General features: G+C 43.2%; 1 protein-coding gene across 2 annotated transcripts in view; it reads right to left on the bottom strand.

Annotated features, from left to right (window-relative positions):
- zgc:158766 (uncharacterized protein LOC100009641 homolog) overlaps positions 1-25,015 on the bottom strand; it is a 112,308-nt gene that overhangs the window by 49,464 nt on the left and 37,829 nt on the right. For both annotated transcript variants that reach the window (XM_042331766.1, XM_042331767.1), the window contains exons 2-3: positions 16,080-16,277; positions 1,154-2,516 (exon numbers count right to left, since the gene is read on the bottom strand). In XM_042331766.1, the coding sequence (XP_042187700.1) occupies positions 1,154-2,516; positions 16,080-16,277 (1,561 nt within the window). The remainder of the gene's footprint in view (positions 1-1,153; positions 2,517-16,079; positions 16,278-25,015) is intronic.

The following is a 25,015-nucleotide window of genomic DNA, read 5'->3' as shown; positions in this document are numbered from 1 at the left end:
AAAGACGATGGATCCAAAAGTGTAACCTTCATCTGTGTAGTCTTGTGCTCCACAGGCATTGGTTTCACCCACTAGGCTGTGAGAGACTCTTAACAACTTGCCTTTATATAGCACCTTTCACATAGGGTAAAGTCTTAAAGCACTTTACAGAGATGAAGCTGGAGTTCTAGCAGGGAAGGTAAGAGAGGAGGAGATGGCTACAGGCAAGGTCAAAGAAGATTTTGAAAGGCTTTTATAGACAGGTAGAGAAGGGGGCAAGGCAGAGGGATTTAGGGAGGAAGTGTCAGAGAATCGGTGAATAGTGGCTGAAATCTTAGCTGTCAATGGTGGGGCGGAAACAAAATGTTTAAGCAATATTACACAGCATGACCGCTGATGTCAGCTCACATACACAAAATGCTCATTTGAATGGGAACACTTTGCACTTATGTAAGCCTGCAATAGCATTTGCCAGCTATATCAGCAGGAGGGGAGAAAACTGGTAGAGGCGGAAAATAAAAGTAGGGCAAAACAATTGTAAATCGTGAAATGATGTTTATCGACTGCCATTGGCAGAAGTCTGTTGACGTACGAATCATTGCATCACTCTTTTCAATTCTTATCCCATATTTAACCATTATGAAGCCAACAATTATGTGTCAGCTTGGATCAGTTGCACTCCTGCACTCACTTCAGAAGGTTGTGGGTTCAATCCCACATTGAGTTTGAGCTTATTGTCTAAACTGATCCTCCAATCCAGTGCTGGAGGGGCCACTGAATTGATGCAGTTGCCGTCCTTCAGATGAGATGCTAAACTGAGGCTCAGATGGACATGAAAGATCCAGGACATTATTTGAAAAGCGATGAGTTTTTCCCAGTTTCCTGGCCAACAATCCTTCAGATAAATTGACGTTCACTTCATGGCTGTTTGTGGGATACCGCGGAGTGCAAATTGCCTGTTGTGTTTACAAATCCACAATCAATACACTTGACAGCAAATCCCTGTGAAGTGCTTTGAGATATTTTGATGTAAGAGGCGCTATAATAAATGCAAAGGTTGTTATTTTTTAATAAAATTTCATGTGTAAATGACAGCTGTGGGAGATGCATTTTCTTGCTAATGTTTATATATTTGTAAATCAATGAACAGTGGCTCTGTCTTTAATATATTTACCTGCTGTACTGCATCTGCTTTCAGCACTGGAAGAATGCATAGCAGAATCTAGCTTCCGTCCTTCCACTGGGTATCCATTTAACAATTTTTTAGGATTCCTATTTGATGAATCACCAGAAGAGATTCTTGTCCGTTGAACTTTGCCCTGTGGATTCTTGTACACCATATCTAAGGACTTGGACCTCCTGCGTCCTGCTCTGTTATCGGTTGCAGAGAAACATTCGGGCAATGTGACAGATCTGATCGGAGCTTGGCAGTGTTGCTTGCTGCTAGCGTTCTCACTCCCTTCTTTAGTCTGTGATTTTCCACTTGCAGATTCACACTTCCTGCCTTGCTTGTCACCTGTTCTGGTATTGCATGTCCTCAAGCTTTCATTAGTGAGTGCTGACACCTCAGTTTTCTGCTCCGCACTTTCCTCAGTGATTGACTCCTTGGAGCTGAAGCCTAGTTGCATTGGGTTCTGCAACGCCTCCATGTATGATTTCCGAAAGAGGCGTCTTGTCTCAAAATTTACAGAATCCCTTTGAGGTGTCCTTCGTGGGCAAGGGCTACTTAAGTCAGTCGCAAAAGTTACCATTTTTGTGACATTCCTGCCCTCGGGGACAGGCACTGCCAGGGTATCTTTTTTCATTGTGGGGCTCTCTGCAGGCAAATCACTGGATTGAACTTGAGATGCCACAAGAGTCCCTTCAGTGCTGTTAGAATTATTTGGAGACACTGCATGATCTCCTTTGGTGACCTCACTGCTGTCTTCGGAAGACTCTCTTCCAGCATCATTTTCCAGAGACTGAACAACCTTTGGCAGAACCTTCCTGAGATCCACTTTATCTTCCGACGTCTCTGATTCTGCAGTCGGCATAATATTATCGTCTGAAGTACAATGTTCTTGGGGGTCGCTGCTTTCCAGCTTTTCAGACATCTTCTCTGTGCTGGTGCTGATGTGTATCAACTGATCATGGCCAACAGGCCCAGAGTGAAAATTATCGGGCGTGTTTTTGGGCCTGCTAACAAAAGTAGGGTTGATTATGTTCTTCCAATTCACTCTCAAAACAGCTGTGCCACTTGTCAGCAGACAGCTGTGCAGACAGCAATTCCTCTCAAGGTTTATGTTCTCCAGGAATTCCATCGTGAAGACATTCCCATACAGGCACTCGGGCACCACAACCTCCTCTATAGCCTGCCCATTTCTGGAGAGACATTTTAGCACCAGTTTTGCAGCCTGGCTCCCCTGCGGCACGATCTGGATGTAGAAGTCTCCAAACTTGAGCGGGACTCTGTGGAGCGAGGCTAACTGCACCACCACCTTCTCATGCACGCACAACGGCCAGCCTTCATGACGGAAAATAAGGCCTGCATACTTGGCCTGCAAAGGAAGAGACTGGCATGTTACTGGGTCAACATAGGTCCAACCAAGGATTGTAAAATAAGAGCTGTACAATCAAAAGGAATATATTAGATATTAACCAATGCTTGTAATTGGCTGTGTTTACTGCCCTTCACTGACCAATTCTATTCCTGGAAATCGTTCAGCAAATCATTTGTGCTCACTCTCACATTCACGAGGGACAGAAAAACAGAGTGGCACTGTTTTGATCTCTCCAGTAGCTACATTTTTAGAACAGCTTATCGCAATGTAATGTCCCAAAGTGCTTCTTCACAAGTAATTACTGTCAAATAATCCATGGCATTGCTGCTGTCTGCCTTATCCATCCTTGTAACTGACATACAACTAGTGAGAGCTCAAACCTGCAATTGTTGGATGTTAAATGACCAAATAGTGACTATCCTCCTTGAGGAGGAGGTAAGTGGGGACTCACTGGAGCTGAACTGGCTCCAAGGTGACATGTTTTCCAACAGAATGTCGAAATCAATTCAACTCTGTGTGGCACTCTCAGTAGTTTAGATCCTGAGCCAGGCCAGTTCATAGTATTTATGGAAGTATTGCTGGGCCTGGAATGGAAGTTCACTCTCTCCCTGGAGGGATGCACCCTGTTTACTTAATTCCAGAGAATATGGGAAAGAGATTGGTGAGAGTCAAGACTTGGTGTACCCAGAGTTTGCGTTCAGATACTGCTGGAGTTTAACTAATCAAAATTGCATAGTTTCTGTTGGAAATCAATGTCTGTCAAGCCTCCTGCTTCTTGTTCAGCTAGGACCACTCTACCTGTTACGACCTTGACTTGCCAGGTTAACAGGAGCCAAATGGGAAGAATACCTGCTCCAGTCTGCCTTCCAAGCCCTGTCGATGAGCCAATCTGGCTGGTCTGTCACCAGCCGTGCCCTGGAGTACTGCAGACCCATCTGGCTCAGGAACTGGACAACCGAGACCACAGAGGTTTGACTCGATTCTGACATTACGTTGCCAAGCTCTTCAGCTTGGAGCCAGCTCAGCTTCAAGGAGATGCCGTTCCCCCTACTACATCATCTCGGATACTGTATTGATTTACAAGCGATGATCATAGTGGATGCACTTTGTGGTAATGAATTAAGAGCAACCTTTAAGACGTACAATATATACAACATGAAATTGGCTAAATTACGATTTTCCTTAAAGTGTGCGAATGCCAATAAACAAGCCCATGTTGGATCGATAAGAGTAGCAGACTTGAGTGAGAGGGGAAAAAGAGGGGAGAGAGTCTCTCCTGTAATAACACTGTGATCCACCAGTATATGGCTTGTCATATCAAAGCTGACTTATCATCTAGGCTTGTTCCCCACTCCTCTGCAACCCCCTACCTCTCTGACCTCCTCTCTCCTCAAAACAGTGCCCGTTGCCTTCGTTCCTCCGGGTCTGGCTTCCTCCTTGTCCCCCGAGTCCTCCGCTCCACCCTCGGTGGCCGTGCTTTCAGCCACTATGCCCTGAGGCTCTGGAACTCCCTTTCTCACCCCCTTCGCCTCGCCCCCGCTCTTCCTATTTTCCAGTTTCTGCTGAAGACATTTCTTTTCGACCGCGCCCTTGGTCACCTTCCTCCCCATCCCCCTGGCTCAGCCCCGAGATCTGTTACTGTGAAGCGCTCTGAGACGCCGTCCAGAGTGGAGGGCGCTATATAAATCCAAGTTGTTGTTGTTGTTTAGTACCATACACAGCAGGAAAAAAATAACATTTAAATCAATATCCTTTAATATTGTGCCAATGTGCTTCTTGGATAACACTCTAAATTCATAATCCCAAATTACTCAAACTAACACTGCCAACAACTCCTACTAGTACTGTATATAGCGCAGTGTTCTCGTCCTGCACAGATTTAGTAGAACAAAGTCAACGATTATATGTTTTTTTTACGGTTCAAGTGGGAGTAGTATAAAAATTTTGCACGACATTATTACGCTCCATTGATATCCTGCTGGAAAAATAAACAGCCTGAAGTGCAGCTGCACAAATGATTTCACACGCCTACCAATGCACTTCATGAATCTCTCGGCAAAGAACAGCAGTCCGTGACTAGCCTTTCACAGTGCTGTAACAGCCCTGGTATTTGCACCTAAATGTTCATTTTAAATTCCAGCTGTTCACAGCTCTGCAGCTGCTTGTCCTACTTCCTTCCTGTAGTTCAATATTATTTTTGTGCAGAAGGTGACAAATTCTTGATCTAATGGCAACATTGAGCACCAGCGCGTGCACATGCTTTGGGTTTTACCACTTGTAGGTCTGTTGTAGCACTCGGTATCAGATCATGCCAAATAATTTTGACTCCTTCCCAGCTGTAGACTTTCAACCACTGGTTTAGTGGGATCCCAGCTTTACTGGAATTCAGTGGTCCCGAGCTGGAATAACATTTTTTAAAACCAAACAGGAATTTGCAGGTAGTAAATGGGACATAATAGGCCTGACATACATATTTGGTCAATTTTCTCCACTCTGGCAATCCTGAAGGCAGTGATTCTCATTGGCCCACCAATAATAATAATAATAACCCTTGCATTTGATATAACCCCTTACACTTCTCCACAATCAAAAGACTGAATCCACAAGCCAAAAGCCGACTGGTTTCACAAAGTTTGTCATTGGGGACGTTGTTGGGTCTGTCTACCACATATCCAGGTAATTCATACTCAAGAGTGAAATGCTTTTCATTTAGACAGCAGGTGAGTGCTAGTAAACTTGTGCCTGTGAAACTGTATCCCAACAAGTGACATTGATTTCAGGTGTGACTCAGGGGGAAAAGTGACCAAATAAATCATTCAAGCTTGTCAAGTCTCATTTACCGCCTGTAAATTACTGCTTCATGTGGAAAAAACGTAACCCCAGCTCTATGCATTTTAATGAGATTGCAGGCTGTAGCGCCTATGAATTGGCAATTATAAATCATTATGAGATTGCGGTCTATTGCACGCAGGATGCATCTCTCCGGGGAGAGAGTGCACAATCCATTCCAGGTTCAGGGAAATTCCCATACGTGGTTGCAATACACATGTGGAACTTTCAGTCTGGAGGAATACTCTTAAGCATAATGATGGGTTTCTGCATGTATCAGACACCTAGCTGACCAAAAAGCAGTTAATAATAATAAATAATAATCTTTGCAGTTGACATAGCGCTTTTCACGGCTTCTAGATGTCTCAAAGCACTTCACAGAATATATTGTGAATTGACCGTATATTTGTGGGCGAAACGCGGCAGCCAATTGCGCACAGCAGTGTCCCACAAACAGTCACGACTGAGTGAGCAAATAATTTTTTTTCCTTGAGGGATTATTATCGGGCATGTGGAGAAAGGAAACTTTCACAAGGTTTCGCCCTGCCGGGAATCAAATCCAGGTCTCGCGTTTGCATGGCGAGTGCTCTAACCACTGAGCTACAGGACTTCATGGCACTGTTTTTCTCAGAACATTTCACTGTTTCCATTAGGCTGACCTTGACAACACTGTACATGTCAACACTCAAGAATTTCTACCACTTTGTATTCGATATTCTAAAGCAGGCTTATTTTCAACAAAAGTCCTCCACGTCAAAAATGATAGGCTGTGCTCTCTAAAGAATTGAATCAAAAATATGGCAGGCTCTATGTAGGGTTACCAATCCTCCAGGTTTTATCCTGGAGTCTCAAGACTTTTCCAGACAATTCTGTGAGCGACTCAGGAGAACAAATGTAGGGAATTCTCAGAATGAATATTGAATGGTGAATCAGATTTATCCTGTTATCAGCTTCTCATTTGTTTCATACACACCTGGAGACTCTAAAATTCAGCCGGTGTTTGAAATGTCAAAGTAATGTGTGATTGCCCTCTCTCAACCATCTTATTGGGAAAAAAAGTCTACTGGTGCTGCAACTGATATTATCCAGCTACCGTAAACTCAATGCTGTCTCACTTTTACAATAGGCTCACGAGCATTCACTGTATTTTGCAATTTCAAAAGGAACAGAACCATTTTTCAAAATGGATGAGTGGACATTGACCCCATTTCTGTGGATGATATCACCAAGAGGGAGCATATAAATAAGGAAAAAAAGGGATCAAGGATGGAGCCTTAGGGTACCCTGTAGGTGACTGGGCGCGAGTTGGAGGAGGAGGAAAAAAAAAGGTTTGTTGAATTGTATTGTTGGCGGTTTGTTAAGTAGAACTCGAACCATGCAAGCGCAGTCCCACTGAGGTGGATGAAGGAGAGGCAGAGGAGGAGGATGGCGTGATTGACTGTGTCGAACGTGATGGAGAGGTCCAGGAAAACAAGGAGGCAGAGAGAGAGAGAGGACAACATTCGTTACATGGCTGAGTGCTGTCTCTGTGCTGTTGGCAGGGCGAAAACCAGACTGGAAGGGTTCGAGTAGGGAGTGGAGGGAGAGGTGTGAGAAAAGTTGATTTGCAATGACGCATTCCAAAACTTTGGCCAGGAAGGGCAGGTGTGAGATGGGACTGACGTTTGTGAAGTTGTAGGGAGCGAGGATAGGTTTTTTTTAGGAGACGAATGATGACAGAGGTTTTGAGGGGGAGTGGATGAGAGCCTGAGGAGAGGAACCGGTTGATTGTGTCAGCAAGCAGAGAACTGGCATTTCGAAATCTCTGCATTTCACATAAAATACTGTGGCCCATTAAGAATGTATCTGCTCCCGTCTCCCATTTTAAAAAATATTTCTTACATTTATACATCATCTTTAATGTCACAAGTCTGTCTCAAAGCACTTCACAGGATATACTATAGAGGATGCTAACTGTTTGTATTGTAAGCAAATACGGCAGCCAATTTGCACACAGCAATGCCCCACAAATTTCCTACTTTGAAAAGCTGCTTCCTTATCTACTGAGATAACACAACTTACCAGGATAACTTGTGCAATGCTGGTTTTACATGACACACTTTGCAGTCTCGAGTCATGGGAACAGGACCCCTGAAAGCAGCTCAGAGGCCGAGTCTACCGTTAGGAAATGTTTAACAAATAGACAAATTCCCTTGAATTCACCTGAGGTGATTAAGGGTTCAGAGGAAACCAACCCAACCAGAACTGGGTTAAAACAACCTGTCAAGCGCTAGAATTTTCAACTGATTCTAAACTCATAAAATCCATAGTGGAACAATGAAGCTCTCCGGTCCAGTGGCTATGACAAGAAAGAGAAGGGGGTGGGGAGGAGATGGCATTGGAAATGTTGCAATGCTGGTTGACTGCTTTTATTGTGGATTTGGTTGTTGCCTACAAGCTCTCTGCTTCATGATGCAGCTAAAAGCAATTCTCCATCCCCAGTTAACAGAAGCTTGTTTTTCACATTCCCAACACAGCGCAGCACTTTCAATCCAGAACGAATGGTTTACATGTTTAAGGAATCTTCTAAATTATTTTACACATTATAAGTGAGATTTTACTGCTTGCTCTCACTAGTAAAATGCATTCTCACTGATTCCACAGTAAATCTTGTGGAAAAAGGAGAAACATCATTGTGGGAAGTTGAAATTGTGTTAATACTATCAAAGTTTCTAAATAAAATGGTGATCCAAATATTTTAAAGGAAGTTTTGCAGTAAGCCTCAAATCATTATCCTTAAACCTTTCCCAAATTATCTTTAAACCTTCAGGCATTTTCCTGACTGGCAAAAGAGTTCAAAAGTCTAAGAAAACATTGAAGGGCAAACACTAACTGCAAATTGACCCCTTCTCTACCGTTATTTGGGTCCCAATTTTGTTAAGCACATTTGTGAGCAAATCCCTCAAGTTCTGCCACAAACCAGAAGTCCCAATTAAAAAAATAAATAATTCCTGCATTTGATATAGTGTCCATAAGGTCTCAAAGGGCTTCACAATATTCTGCAAAGTGCATTTGTAAACGAATGCAGCAGCCAATTTTGCGCATAGTAATGCCCTACAAACACCCATAAAGTGAGTGACCAATTTTATCTGGAGGACTGCTGGCCAGGACAGCAGGTGAAATTCCCTTCTCTTTTCGAATAGTGCCATGAGATCTTGAACAAGCAGAGGAGAACTTAGTTTAGCATCTCATCTGAGGGATGGCACTTCTAACAATCCAGTACACCCTCCAGCATTGCACTGGAATGTCAGCCTATCTTAAGAGCTCAAAGTCTTGACATGAGGCTTGAACCCACAATCTTCTGACCCAGAGGCGAGAGCGCTATCAACTAATATAACAATTTCTGGTTTAAAATATGACACCAAAGTGGTTGATGAAATGGTTGAAAGAGCATAAAATGGATCATCTATTAAAGGTGCAGTTACCCCATACTGGAGAGTATTTAGGAATGCTCATTTCCAGGAATACCATTTTCCATGGACTCTGCCCAGACAATGCAATACTATCCCTTCAAAAACAGTTTATCAGCCCATTTGATCTCACTCTCCTGGAATACCAACCCCACAATTTTTCCACTATAGCACCACGCTGTTCGTTAAATAAATCCAGTGTTCTGGTGTTCTTTCCTGGTTACCCCTTTTGTATTTAACATTCAGAGTGTAAGTGTATTGATCTGTTACTTGCTACCTCACACTCCTCTGCACAGACATGCAAAGCGTGGCGATCTCATTCTAGTTCCTACCTGGTAACATGAGTCTTTTAGTGAAAGGATACTCTGCTGCATTAAGCAGAAACATTTTGAGAAATAGAGTAATGTGCTCAACTGATATCAGCCATGGCTACCCTCAGGCAGATAAAATGCAAGATAAGTGATGAGCATAATTACAAAAGGAGACAAAAGTGACTAGAAAGTGGAGGAGAGGAATGAGAAAGAGGAGGTCAACTAAGGTGAAAAACATCAATTTCTGCTCCAGACTATTACCCAGCTATGATAGCGTGCAGTAGTGCTCCAGCCTAGGGTTGCCACTGTTGATAACCTACAGGTTCTCAAAATCTAAACTTAGCATCACTAGCCATTTCTTCCCGATTGATCTCAGCTTCTGTTCAATCTCAGTGGATTCCTGTGCTCTCCTGAGTATTGCTCCATCATTTCAATCTCTCAATACTGCAGTCACTGAATGCATGTGACATTGAACCACTGACAAATGTGACACTGATACTAACTCAGAGACTCTATTAAAGCTAAAAGATAAACCTATTAATAATGATTATATGGGTGAGCCCAGCAGAAAATTTTGCACACAGCAATGTCCCACAAACAGCCATGAATTGAGTACCCAATTTTATTCGGGGGATTGTTAGCCAGGACACCAGGGGAAACTCCCTTCTCTTTTTGAATGGTGTCATGGGATCTTTAACATCCACCTGAACAGGCAGACTGGAGCTCAGTTTAACATCGCATTCAAAGGATGGCACCTCTGACAACCCAGCACTGTATTGGATTGTCAGCTTTGACTATAAATTTCACGTTACAACGTGGGGCTTGAACCCACAACCTTCTGACTCAACAGGTGAGAGTGCTAACAACTGAGCCAGGCTGACAAACCACAAATTTTGTCTGCAATCCTACTCTTTCAGTTTTCAAGAACTCAACATCCACCCTGACTGTCCAACAGGGTGACACCTTAGGCAAGTTTCCTTACTCCACATGCCTCTGTTTACCTAGGAGTAAGTAGTAACTCGAATGTTAGTCGATTGGCAGATCGCTTTCTCAGGAGTAATAATCCCTTCAAAAAATATATTATAATAATTAATAATAATAATTTATGCACTCAATCCATGACTGTTTGTGGGACACTGCTGTGCACAATTGGCGGCTGTGTTTCCCCCCTCCTCTCCCCCTCCCGATAGCACATTCACTGACTTGGAATTCTGCCTCTTCTCAAAGTTTCACTTTGCAGTATATTCTATGGTCAGCATTTTGCCAACATTTTGCACTCTAGATGGCTCCATCCCCTGAGTTCAGCCCACCTTAAGGCCCTCAAAGCGCAGGTTGACACCAAGCAGACGAGATCACAGATTGCCAATAAGTCACCAACGTTACTTACGACCCCACAGCAAGTCATTTAATGAAGGCTTACATCCCCTAGCAATGGGATTGGATTTAAACTTAAGATTTTCAAAGATGAAAGTCTGCAGTTGTGATGATTTGGCCACCAATTCCCCTTCGGCCCTCCCCCTCCACTCAGCACATTTACTGATTTGGAATTCTGCCTCTTTCTGCAAAGTTTCAACGCGTGATCCCAAGACTTGATTGTGTCAATCACAGCTCTGAAGTAAAGTTTGCCCTTTGGCCACACTCTTAATTTAGAACACGGGGAATGTGCACACAGCAGAATCATTCCCTGCTATCTTTCATGCAAATGGCATTCTTATTAGTCCCGGGAACACGGTCTTCCCATCTGGCCCAGATAAGTTTCACAAAACGGATGGGCTATTCTGATTATTAAACGAGAGCGCCGTCTTAGCTAGCAGAGACAGCCATCTCAAAGCTCTTTTTTGAGTTCACGCAGTGTGCCACTTTGCTTCGGGAATTGGGAAGAGGATTAACAAAGCCGCAGAGGACAACCGCATTCCCATCATCGCTGCCTTTCACATTGTTCTGTTAAAGACAGGAGGAATCTTGCTGGCTCAAAGCACCTGTCCCTGAGGAGCTATACCTCAGGCTCACTGTCTGCCTCACTAACCACTAATTTCATGACACTATCAACAAGCCCATCTGACAGGGTGTTGCACAGCCAGACGCAAAGCCTGTGCACTCATCTCCCCGAGAGTGTAAATATTTCATGACTTTCCTAACAACGAATGACTCAGAAATAAAAAATGAGTGATTTCTGTCAAGAGCCTTGTTTACACTGAAGGAAGTGAAGGAATATCTGGTTATACAACAGACAGAAAAGTACATCTGTGTTGATGGATAGAGAGGAAAGCAGCTCTCAGACACCAGACAGACAGTAGAGCAGTTCTTAGACAACAGACTGACTGGATAGCAGCTGTTTGCTCACTGCCATTCATGTTCTAATAAGTTGGGAGGTGCAACAGATGAATGGCTTTCTTTTACAGGAGGGGAAGCAATGGCTAAGTACAGTAGAATCATGTTACAAGGTGCTTTCTTGTAAGCAGGTGCCCTGAGGACCCGCAGCTGGTTTTGCCACACAGACCGTCCAGCTTCGTGTGCACCACAAGCAGGCAGCCTTCTCTGTCATCGGGTTAAACTGACGTAATTTCTTGCACACTGCACATGCCTGATACATGCACAAAACGCTTGCTTATAGTGTACACATGCAGCACACAGGAAGTGATGCCGGTGGGGACCTGTCGATGGGGAAACTGGGCATTTTTCAGGGCTGGTAGCTGGCGCATGTGTGAAGAGCCATGGAAGTGAAATCAGTGTCAGCCATTTATCAGTAAATGGCCTCAGCCACTCTTCGTGCACATTGCTTGCAAGCGCATTGCACAGGAAGTGACTTTGCGGTGGCTATTTTGGCTTTGGATTTATGATCCTCAAACCATGTATTATAAAAGTCTTTTTTCTCTGTAGCTTCCCATCATGACACAGGCAGCGTGTGGAATTCAACCTTGCTCTTGCATCCTGTGGTACAGTGTGCTGGAGCTTTCAACACAATAATTGACAAGGCCATGAACCAGGCCGGGATGTCTGAGGAAGCCACAGGAACAGGTTGTAAAGTGAGTCAGCTCCCAACAGTCGAATCATAGGGGCGGAGGCCAACAAAGCGATCACCAGTCTGTTCTTTTGGTCAAGGAAACAGTGGCTGCAGGAGATCAAAACGAACATGGCAATTAAAATTTAATTTATTCCTAAACATGTTCTTCTGTTCCCTATTGGATGCACAGTCAGTACAGTCAGTGCAGCACAGAAAGAGGCCATTCGGCCTAACCAGTCCGTGCCGGTGTTTATATTCCACGAGTCTACAGTACACTCCTTTTTTCCTCCCATACCTTTCTATTCCTTTCTCCCTCATATAATTTGTATAAGATCGAATGTCTTCATTCTAACCAGCCAAAATATAAATTGAAAAGAAAAAAAGTTTACATTCTTGCAACTACAAATTAAAAATATCCACAAAGCATTTTACAATAAATCCTGTGAAGCAGTTTGGGACATCCTCTAAACGGCACTATACCAAGTGCAAAGAGAGTTCAATAAAGACAAACTTCAAGGACAGTTTTAATAATTTTTTCTGTAGTGTTCAATACATCTTGGGGGAGGGGCGAAAATTATGGAATGGAATGAGTTAAACAAATCTACAACATTTTCATCCTCACAGAGAAAAATAGGAGCAATAAAATGGTTTAATGGTTTGCCAAACAAGATGGAAGTTCACTAACTCAGCAATCTATAGTGAAGTAGCTATGTTCAAATGAACTGATCACTCAATAAAATGCCAGGCTTGAGATTGGCGAGCATTCTGAAATATACTGGAACAAAACTCCTGCTAGTGCTATCATGGCCCAGTTTATTCAGTTATATCTGGATCATTACTAGCTTCACTGCTTAGAGGGATTTTTGCTCGATCATAAGGTTCCTGCCAGTTACCAAATGATTAAACTGTAAATGTTCACAAAGGAGAGCCTACTGTACACTGCAATAACTTGAGATGAGACAGCAAGGCTCCAATAATGGAGCTTTGTCCAGCAGTTGTGCGTTAATCCTTGCACTTCTAATCCTACCCCCTCTGTAAAAGCCTTGTTAAAATGCTTGTGTAGTGCTGTGAATGGGATGATTGTGTGCAGATGGGAACTTCACAGAGCTGAGGCGTTTTCATTCTCATGCTGTGGGTACTGTAAGGCTGCCATTCCCAGCCAGTTAAAAGGGGTGGGAGCCTTATTATCTATCAGAAGGATGGTACCCAAGCTGCTTCCAAATCATTATTGCTAGTGATATTTATGACACTGAAGGCTACGTTTTGCACTACACGAAGAGGAATAATACAACAGAGATAGCAGTGGGACCCCAGCTGGAGTTGCCACCATCATCGAGCAATGAGGAAGAAAATTGTGTGGGAAAAGCCTAATTTAAATTCCACTGAGGGCTCGCTTGGTAAACATACTGCCTGTTATAATATAATAATCTTTGCATTTGATATAGAGCTTTTCACGTCTTCTCAACGTCTCAAAGCGCTTCACAGAATAGACTGTAAAGTAAATTGACCGTATATTTGTGGGTGAAACGCGGCAGCCAATTGCACGCAGCAGTGTCCCACAAACGGTCGTGGATTGACAGTAAACCATGCAGATTACTGTTGACACTAAACCATGCAGATCTTGAAGGTGCCAAATTCAGTGCCTGGTTGGGCTGAGTTAGTTGATCCTAGCTGAGGCAGGATCATTTTATTTGGCCTCAGCCCTTCTTGGCTGTGACAGGAATTAAATCAGCCAAAGATCTCGTCTGTGTTCACTATCTAGCAATTCCCTGCCAGAAGATGTGCTTGTCTGAGGAGGTGAATATACAAGTTTCGGGGGTGGCTACACTTTCCCCGTCTCCATTCACCACTATAATTGAATAACCCGCCAACACGCACCCTTCTAGGTTCTGACATGAAGAAGTCATTCAGTTGAGGTCCTGGAGGGTGAGCATTGTTTGTGGGGCCATATGTAGCATGAATCAATGGCTCCTGGTGAAAGGCAGGACAGAAGGCCAGCACTGATCATTGAGGCAAATTAATCTGCAGTTTAGCAAAAGCAGCCCAAGCAACAAATACAATATCCTCCCTGATGAGGCACAAATTCCAAATGAAAGTCAACCAAACATCACGATAAAGCAGGCAGATGACCTGCCAATGATAATGGACTGCGTTTTCCCTTAACTCATAATAACAATAATCCTTGCATTTGATATAACGCCAAATCACATCTACAAGACGTCTCAAAGCGCTTCACAGAATATACTGTAAAGTGTAGAGACTGTATATTTTGTGGGCGAAACTAATCTTAGATACTGTTTTTTGGGTGCTATGTTCATGCACTTTGCTGTTATTGGTTTCTTTCAATTCCTATTGATTACAAGGAACAAGACTGTATTTTAATCTTGATGACACATCAAGCTCATTTTACTTCCTTTCATATTTTATAACTAATATTACCAGCCAAACAACAACCCTTTGTTCTATACAGGTCCTGCCTCTGATACTCTCTGTCCTGCCATATTCTAGGAAACACTGCCGTTCCTGGTACTCCTCAAATGCTTTATAAATAAAATTCTGGACAGATGTTTCTCAAAGCAGTACAGTTCTTTATTTCCATGAGATAACGTTTACTGTGCCAATCAGATAGAGCAAAGAAGCTTTAATCCTTAAGACTATCATCAGATCCAGAGAATTTCAGGCTCCTCTTTACAGACAGTTTTACTAGTTTTTAGTTCGGGAGAAAACACTTGAGCCTGATCCCACATCCACCCCAACCCAGATTTATTTTTAGTCAGCCAATTGTCTAACACATGCGGAAATCCATCACCATAGTTAAGAGTATCCAAACCAGACTGAGCAGACTACATATGTATACCACCTACACATGGAAATATCCATGTGTCTCCAATGTGTAGGTGGTACACATTTCCAAACACAAGGAAATTTTGAATGCACACTCTCTCCCTGATAAAATAATCTTTGCACTTGAGCGCTTCACAGAATATACTGTAAAATGAATTGACTGTATATTTGTGGGCGAAACGCGGCAGCCAATTGCGCACAGCAGTGTCCCACAAAAAGTCGTGGATTGAAGTGACCGATTTATTATTGTTCTTTTCCTTCTTGAGGGATTATTATCAGCCGTGCGGAGTAAGGAAACTTGCCCAAGGTTTTGCCCTGCAGGAATCAAACCCAGATCTCTCGTTTGCGAGGCAAGTGCTCTGACCACTGAGCTACAGAACTACACTTACATAGCCTGCTGGCAGTCAACAGCTAGGCTCATACACATATAACTGTGTGAGGTACCTGAGTCAGTTGTTGCCAGTGAAACTGGATCCCCATCAAGAGGAGTGGACAGGAGAAAATTGAAAATAAAATAAATCAATTTGGAATACAACTCTATCAAGATGATACCCTTCATGGCAAGAGGTTTGACAACTGGATTAAACAGATCCAATGGAATCACCGACTCACATTAGCACTTTTGATGTTTTCAAAAGAAATGCTTTTACAGCTAATAAATACTGAAAGCGGGCATACACAAAGATTACCAACCCCTTCATCTTTTGTCCACACATTCTGGTCTGCACCTGAAAGCATTCATTATCCCTGTTCAGTAAATCACTGGATAAAGTGGTTCTCTCCCTACCACCCCCATATCTCAAACACATAATCCTGCCAAGGCTTTTACCATTAGCAACCAGAAAGATATTCCTCTCTCCAAGGAATGTTCAGACACACAAATCCTGTGGGCAGTTGCACACACAAATAAAATCAGAAACCTGCTTAAATATCAGTTTGCAACGGCACACATGAGTGCTTCTGGATTGAAAGAGGACTCTGGCTAAACCCACTTTTTTTTGTTGACAGATTATAGGTGCTGCGCGGTTCCACAAGACTCCTGGGAATTTTGTGGTGTGCTTTATGTGTTGCAAAGGCAAGAACAATCCTGGCCTCTGTTCCCTGTGGTGTTTTTTTTACTTACACACGTGTCCTGCTGAATGCACTGCAAGATCCTCTTGGCCGGGACCAGGAAATCAATCAGACAGCGGAGCCCATCACCACGGTAAGATTTTTCGACCACATGGAAGAGCTGCCATAGGACGGTGGCTGCAGTGGCTTCGAACGGAGGGTACAGAGCGGAGAGAGTGTTCTGGATGTAGGTGTCGAGGGATTCCGAGTCCTAAGCGGGAAATTCGAAACAAGAGTAAAGAATCATGCAGAATGACAAAATCAGGGTATCAGCCTCAACACAGAACCATAGAAATTTACAGCACAGAAGAAGGACATTTGGCCCACCGTGTCTCTGCCGGCTCGTGTAAGAGCAACCCTTTCAGGCTCACTTTCCAGGCCTTTCCCCATACGCACCCCTGTTGCTGACTCCTTTTAAGATATTTATCTAATTCCCTTTTGAAATCTTTAAAACAGCCCCATCTGAGAACACTCTGGGCATACAGTGTATTTGTGAATTGCTATGGAGTGGGAGCATTCAGGATTGGTCTTGTGATACGCCCAATCAATCAGCATTGACCTCCTGGTACTCTAGCCCTGAACTACCCACCCTACCAACTCCCCTCCGCGATTCAGGGATGTGCCTGTGATTCTGCGATGTGCCTTGTAAGACCCCAACAACTCATAGTTTTACATCACCTTTCACGTAGTTAAACTAATTGGCAAGGATGGGGGTGATGGGCTTGAGAAGCTTTCTACACGAAAAGATACAGGTCGAGCAGTTCTGGATGACCCAAAGCTCGAAGAGGGTAAAGCTAGGTAGTCCGGTGAGGAGGGCATTAGAGAAGTCTCTTCAGGTGACAAAGGTGTGGTTGAGGCTTTTGTCTGTGTTTGAGGTGAAGTGGAGGGGAGGCGGGTGATTTCAAGGGGATAGAGTAAAGCAAAATTGGTGAGGACCCTCCAGAGGGTCAGCACATCAGTCTATGGGGGTTTCTCATCAGCACAGCATTGGGAACAAATAATCTATCAGTTTCCCTGACAACAGGCAGAGGAGATAGTTCTGAAGAAGCGAGAAATAGGGGAGAGATTTAAGCAGATGGGATTTAAACAGATTTAAAAAGATGATTTTTTTGACCGTGCCTTCAGCTCCCCTCTCGACTCTCTACCCCCTCCTCGCTCCCTCCCCTCACCCTGACCATTTCCCCCCTGCTCGGGTCCTGACCCAACTGTACAGCGCCTTGGGACGTCCTCCCGACGTGAAAGGCGCTCTATAAATGGAATCTTCTTGTTGTTGATTGTACAGCAGTGCGTTATACATGTAAAAATGGGAAGCAAGCTATGAAAACCTAAATTTGATCAGTGTGGTTTGTAATGAGTCAACAAGCTATTGTTCTGAACAAAAAAAGACTCGTTTGAAAGCGATCAAAGTTTACAAACTATGCTACAGTGCAAACAAAATATATATTTGTGCTAAGAGTTGTAGAAAATCAAATAATAGTAACCCCTCCAATGGTCAGTCAATCTTCTGAGGCAGTCTCAGTTCGTGAGTCAGGCAAGTCCGCAATACTTAAGGGTATTGTTGACTAGCTGACTAGCCAGTCCAGTTGATTTGTGGGTCTTGGAGGAGCAGATGAATGACTAGGGACAATGATTCTTCCCACTCGATTCATGTTAACCTTGCAATCTAAATCCCTAATGGGTAGGATAATCTTGGTTGAGCAAGCAGCAGGAATCTTGCCAGTGTTTGCAATGGCAGAGTAGTAACTGATTAAACTCCAGCAGTACCTGAATGCACACTCCCTGCATTAGGTTAGCAGGGTGTGTCACTCTGGAGTCCATATCAGACACAGGGAAATTTGCAGGCACAAACCCATGCACAGCGCCCACAAAATAAGTTTTGCCCACAAAATATTGAATTGCAGTCAATTCACTTTATAGCATATTGTGTGAAACGCTTTGAGAGTTTTGAAGACGTGATATGGCGCTACATCAAATGCAAGGATTATAATTATTATATGGCAACGACAACAACAAATTACATTTATAAAGCGCATTTCACATCGAGAGGACGTCCCAAGGCGCTGGACCCAAGCAGGGGAATAGGATCGGGGTTTGGAGAGCGTGGAGGGGAGGGAAAGTAGGAGGGTGGCCGAATGCGCAGTCGAAGAGGAGGGTCTTGAGACATGCTTTGAAGGGGGCAAGGGTAGGAGCAAGATGAAGGGACTATGGGACGGAGTTCCAAAGGGTGTAAGCAGAGAAGCTGAAGGCCCGACCGTAGATGTTGGGGCGGGCCTCGTTGGGGGTGGTGGAGCAGAGGAAGCGGACAGGTTGATATGGGATTAGCAGGTCACAGAGGTAGGAAGGAGCCAGGCCATGCAAGGCTTTGAAGGCGAGTTGGAGACCCTTAACTGTGGTGATGGGTTTCTGTGTGTGTCCGACAGTTGACACAAATAGATAATTGTACCTGAAAGAAGCGAGTGTGTGCTCATTATATGAGGGCAGGATTGGGTTCATTGGTAACGCCCACTTCAGCCAAAACTCACTGCAGTATCAACGTTCATACATTAATTTGGTCACTTGACAAGACACCGAGTGACCATGGAAGAGGGTCCCAGTGAAAGGCAAAAAATGCATCTTCAGGAGAATAGGAAGGGAAATGGAGAGAATGGGCAGAAACTAGCTGTATTAACAAAATCTATTGTTTTTAATCCTGAGAATAAAACTGTCGTTTGAAAGTTATTGTTATTATTATTGATAATAATTCTTGCATTTGATGTGGCACCTTTCACATCAGGAGGATGTTTAAAAATTCCTCCTAAGATATACAGTACTGTAAAGAATTGACTATATTTTGTAAGTGAACGTGAATCGCAAAATCACATCTGTTTGGCTGAGGGTAAGATATTAACAGTTACTTTGTAGAATTGCCAGCAGTTTGAATAGCAACTTGGTTATAGTGACATAAAGTGGCTGAGGACTGAGTGTTCTTGCTTTCTTCCTCCTGATCAAAGGATTAACTGCGCCGTGCAGGCTAAAATAAACAGTTTGCATCATGACACTTAATATGGTATAAGGACAAACCAGTCAATCCACTTCACAGTATATACTGTGAAGTGCTTTGAGACGTCTCAACAGCATAATAAGGCGCTATATCAAATGCAAGGATTATTATTATTAAACCCAATTTGTGCTGGTACATTGTTTTTGGTGAAGAATAACTGATGAGACGTATTCTGTTTAGGGTGGAGAAGAGCCAGAAGTGCAGCATATCACTTTTGTCCTGAGGACATCATACAGCAGTTTTATGGGATTTTGCCAGTTGTTGGGATTCACAATTAACTGCTTTGGGAATCTCAAAATACAATATAACCCAAGCAGGAGTCTCAATTAATGCCATTGAATCTGGTTTGCACCTACCATCAATTGTGGGATTACACAAGAACAACAACAGTCAAAGAGGAGGGGCTTGAGATGAGTCTTGAAGGTGGCAAGGGAGGGTGCGAGGCGGACGGACTGCGGGATGGAGTTCCAGAAGGTGGGGCAGAGTGGTGGAAGGCTCGCCCGCTGATAGTAGGGCAAGTGAGGCGGGGGAAATGAAGCAGGCCAGTGCCCGCTGAGTGGAGGTAGTGAGCAGGATGGTAGGGGGTTAGGAGGTCGCAGAGGTGGGGGGGGGGTAAGAACATGGAGGGCTTTGAAGGACCAGGATCTTGAACTGTATCCTCTGTGTGATGGGAAGCCAGTAGAGTTGGGCGAGGATGGGAGTGATAGGGTTGCGGAGCCTAGTTCTGCAGAGGACGCGGGCTGCAGAGTTCTGGATGATCTGCAATTTGTGGAGGGAGGAGTTGGGGAGGCCGCCAAGCAATGAGCTTATATAATCGAGCCTCGATGTAGTGAAAGCATGTATGAGGGTTTTGGCGACCTGCGGGACAGTGTCGGAGCCAGGCGATATTGCCAAGGTGGGGAAAGGTAGAGCGGGTCATAGCGCAGATGTGGAGTAGAAAGAATAGTTGAGGGTCAAACAAGACCCCAAGGTTCCCGACTGACTTAGCAAAGTGGAGTGTGCAACCATGGATGGTGATGCTGTCAGCGCCTAAGGTATGGAGGCGCTGACGGGAGCCAATCAGGAGAGCCTTGGTCTTGTTGATGTTCAACTGAAGAAAGTTAGCCCTCATCCAGGATTTGATGTCCGACAGACATTCAGTCAGGACAGTAGTGGTCCTGGAGTCAAGGGTGGAGCCAGAGAGGTAGAGTTGGGTGTCATCAACTTGTATTTATTTAGCGGCTTTCATTCAGGGCGGTATCTCAGAGTGCTTAACAGGCTCAAGAAGGCTTGAGAATGCTTCTATTACTGTCCTGCCACCCAATCCTCAACATTAGATCTACTTACAGGAACAAGACCAACTGGCATGGGATTGTTTTTATCACATTAGTTAGCCCTTGTTGCAAGACACTGATTTCTTTATCATATTACACCCTACCTATTACTACTGCAGAGTACACCAAATATTTCCTCTAGTGCCGGACACAAATTAAATAGGCTAGAAGTTGCCTATTATTGAAGTTGCTTATTATTATATTATTATTGTATTTATAATAATAAAAATAATCCTTACATTTGATATAACCCCCTTTCAGGTTGTCAAGATGTCTCAAAGCACATCACAGGATTTACTGTAAAGTGGACTGACTGTGTATTTTATGGGCGAAACGCGGAAGCCAGTTTGGCCACATTAATGTCCGCAAATAGTCATGGAATGTTTTTTATTTGTAGGATTGTTGGCCAGGACCCCAGGAGAAACTCCTTTCTCTTTTCGAATAGTACCAGGGGACCTTTAACATTCACCTGAACAGGCAGACAGGACCTTGGTTTAAAATGTCTCATCCAAAGGACAGTCTGAAATTATCTTTGAAAAATGTGCCAAGAGTGATTGAAATTATAATTACAAATCTTGGATACTAAAGGTACCCATTTTACTCATATTTATGTTTTGCACAACTGTTCTCTTGAGCGCAATCGTTTTCAAAAATCCAGATTTGTAAAAACTTTTTTAAAAAGATTGTAGCAATGGCTATGCTTAATTCCTCTTAATTTTAATGGAACATGGTTTTCTAGCCCACCTGACAATGTGAAGTAATGAAATTCCTCTCGGCCATTCAAAGCAATTGCTGCTGAACTTTGGCTCAGTTGAACCCATTGCCCGGCATGTGTGAAGTGATGCCAGGACATTGCCATTTAGTGGTCTAGAAAGCAATCATGGAGCCTGACTCCTGCTATCCTCCCTGATAATGAAAGCAGGGGGAGAGGCACACTGGTAAGAAGAGTGGATTAAGATAAATGAAGCCCTTTTATGTTCCTTCACAGAGAAAAGAAATGTATTTTATTCAGTCTTTTTATGAACATTAAGAGTGCCTGCATGCCATCAAAAATTGTCTCGGCTACCCAGAGAGCCATTCTTTTAGATATATTGCCATTGTATGCACCGTAATTTGAGCTTTCCTGCAGCGCCTTTCATATGAATGCCATGCATTTGCAAGCATGAATTAAGCATTCATTTTTTAAAAAAATCTGACAGCTTCTCTGGATGCACGATACTAAAATCATCCAAGTTTTGCTCTTGTTCTTATGCAAATTCAATCACACTTCTCAAATGCCATACTTTTCCCAGTATATTAATTATTGTTCGCCTATTACTTCTCCATTATACGGTTGGGGAGCTTAGCTGGTGTAGACAGACACTGGGTAAACAATCCCTTTTTGTCAAAAAATAATGCTATTTTCAAAGACTATTCATTGATCACTAAGTTCTGAATCATTTGACTTCTGCTGGATTCTTCACAAAAAACAGTAGCAAAAATTTAACAAAAGAAAATAACAACAAACTACACTATAATCAACATCTCACATCACTACAACAGCTTGCCCAGAGGCTACTAGTATTGGCAAAGCATTGGTTTTCCCTGCACCGTATGTGGCGAGGCTGGAAGGATTCAGGTTGTTAGACACAGTGGTGATACAGTGCGGGAAGGTGGATAGGTAGACTAGACCAATGCGTCACTTTGGTGCTGCAGTGTAACTCACCAATAAAGCTTGTGTTTTTAGACCAGGTATCACAGGATTGCCCCAAGAACAGTAGCTTGGCATATTATTATACTCATCTCCTTCAAGATATGACGAAAGAAAATGGATAAAAGGAAAGTTGAGGATATGAGGAGTAAAAGTAAGGAATAAAATCAGGCCATTCAGTCCATCAAACTTGTTCCCTCCACAGGTTTAGTATGTATTATTGTACTTATCATAAACTTGGCTAATTTTGTGTGTCAGAACTGGCACAGCTGGTAGCACTCTCACCTCTGAGTCAGAGGGTTGTGGGTTTAAGCCCCATTGTCGGAGGTGCTGTCCTTCAGTTTAGTCATTAAACCTCAGCCCTGTCCGCTTGTTCAGGTGGGCGTTAAAGTCTCTGCACTTTTTAGTCCTCTTTAAACTTCTCAAACTATTATTGAAATGATTGCAGAAGACTCCACCCTTATATTGGGCTAAAGTCAGTGGCATACCCAGACACCAGCATATTCCATACATGAATTATATAGTCTTCTGGGTTGACTTTCTCAATCCCATTTAAATCCTATATACCTCTATAAGTTCCCCTCTGAGAAATATCCTTTCAAAACTGAAGAGCCTCAGTTAATCTAATCATTGCTAATAGCTGATTCCTCTAACACTGGGGATGGCACTCACTGCTCTCCTCTGCACTGATTCTGGGTAGGCCCTTAAGTCACGGTGACCAGAACTGCATGCAATACTCTAGGTGTGGCCTGACCAGATGACCACACTGGTGCATATCCCACGGTATTAGGAGAACAACCAACTCTAGCTGAGACAAGAGAACAACACAAAATCTGTAAGCTAATGGTTAAATAATAAAAGGTTCTACAAGACCTGCCAAATCTCTTTTTCTGCCTACGTGTAACCTCTGTCACTGATTATGATATATGAGGAACCTGCAGACAATAAACCAGTCAGCTCTTCGAAACAAAAAAAATTAAGGTGTTCTTATAGCGACCTATCTCCATATCTTGGGTACTACTTAATTATGACTCAGAACATTTGGACAAAACAAGCTTTGTTTTCTACTCATTGAAATATTGGATTGAATTAAGATCTGGAGATCAGGAACAGTCTGGCCACAAGATGTACCATTATTCTGTTACTAAAACACAGGAATACAAATATTTGATTGATTGTACTTTTGCACATCAGTTCTCAACTAGAATCCTGTCCAAACATAACACTGACACTTCTCTGAGAACTTCTTTGATCAGAACTGTGCAGACCAGACAATGTTTCTGTTCGGTTGCCTCAGGCTGTAAAATGGAACTTTGATAATTGTTTTAATTGAGAAGCCTATTTCTCCCAATGCAGAATAAAATGTTTCCTTTTGCAAATTTGTAACTGTGCTTCATTCAGTTAAAACTGGTTTCATTTTTTGAATACTGGACTGCTTTAAATAATCAAGGAAACAGACGTTTGGGATGACAGTTGCTGAGAGGCATTATCTGAAGTTATCTGGAGTCAGTGAAGTCTATATATGAGTTGGGTTCGTATATCCAGGGCTTGGAATCCACCTTGATTCTTATGCAGAGGTAAGCACTTGCTGCTCAAACTCCACACCTCCAACCGGTGGAACCATCTCTCAGTGGGTTGGGATGTGTGTCTGAGCTGTAGCCAACAAGATGGTTCAATGCTCTCATTTCAAGCTGAGTGGTGCTGATCACTAAGAAGCTCACAGAGAGTCCCTGGTACCTGCCAATCACGTAGTAAGGGCTCAAATCTGCACTTGCCAGATGTCAAATGACCAACTAGTGACTATCCTCAACAACAACTTGCATTTGTATAATGCCGCTCACACATCCCAGAGCACTTGACCCTATTCCACCACCCCAGGAGGATCCACAGTATTCTAGGGCACTGCTGATGGTAGCACAGCCAGACCGGCTTGTCAGCAGGACGTGGAAGGGCAGACTAGTTCATGAGAGTAGGAATTCTTCCCAGTCAGCATCTGTTAATCCTGCAACCCACAACGCTAATGGGTAGGGAGTCCCAGATGGACAAACAGGAGAAAGCTTGCCAAATAATGCTTTCAATGCCAAGCTATATGTCTTTAACTGGTTAAACTCTAACACTACCCCATACATTCTGGGGACGCCAAGCCTAGGCTCTCGCCAACATGTTGCTAATACTTTCTAGAATTCGGTATGTAGGGTCGGTCTATGGTTCTAGGGAACAATATTCCAGACATAGGCAAAAAATATGAAACTGAGTTTAATTTGGATACTCACAAACATGGGTTTCCGCATGTGTCAGACACTCGGCTGACCAAAAGAAAATTCCCCAGTCACGTACATTTCTTTCCTTTGTTCTCTTTCCTCACTCAGGAAGGGTTGCTCTGGATCCTACTTAATGAGAAATCCAAATTTGTTCTTCCTCCCAAGAGACAAACAGAATACATGCATTTTGTGAAACTTTCAGTTTTTTTAAGGAATTATTACGCCCTAAGAGCGATTCGCCAAGCGACTAACAACCAGGTTCCTACTTAACGCAAGCGAGAGGATCTGGGTTTGATTCCCCAGCAGGGCAAAAACATAGGCAAGTTTTGTTACTCCACACTCCTCTGTTTACCTAGCAGTGTGTAGGCATACGTTTGTTAGTTGATTGGCCGATTGTTTTCCAGCAGTAATAATCCCTTCAAAACATAATAATAATAATAATTTGGTCACTCAATCCACGACTGTTTGTGGGACACTGCTGTACGCAATTGTCTGCCACTTTTGCCCACAAAATACACAGGCACTCCACTTTACGTATATTCTGTGATGCGCCTTGAGACATCTCGAAGACATGATAAAGCATTACATCAAATGCAAGTATTATTGTTATAGCTAAGTAAACATAGGTGTGTGGAGTAAGAAAAC

The sequence above is a fragment of the Callorhinchus milii genome, unplaced genomic scaffold, assembly GCF_018977255.1.
Source record: "Callorhinchus milii isolate IMCB2004 unplaced genomic scaffold, IMCB_Cmil_1.0 Scaffold2, whole genome shotgun sequence".
Lineage (NCBI taxonomy): Eukaryota > Metazoa > Chordata > Chondrichthyes > Chimaeriformes > Callorhinchidae > Callorhinchus > Callorhinchus milii.
The sequence above is the reverse complement of the archived record's forward strand: the minus strand, read 5'-3'. Positions and strand labels throughout refer to the sequence as shown.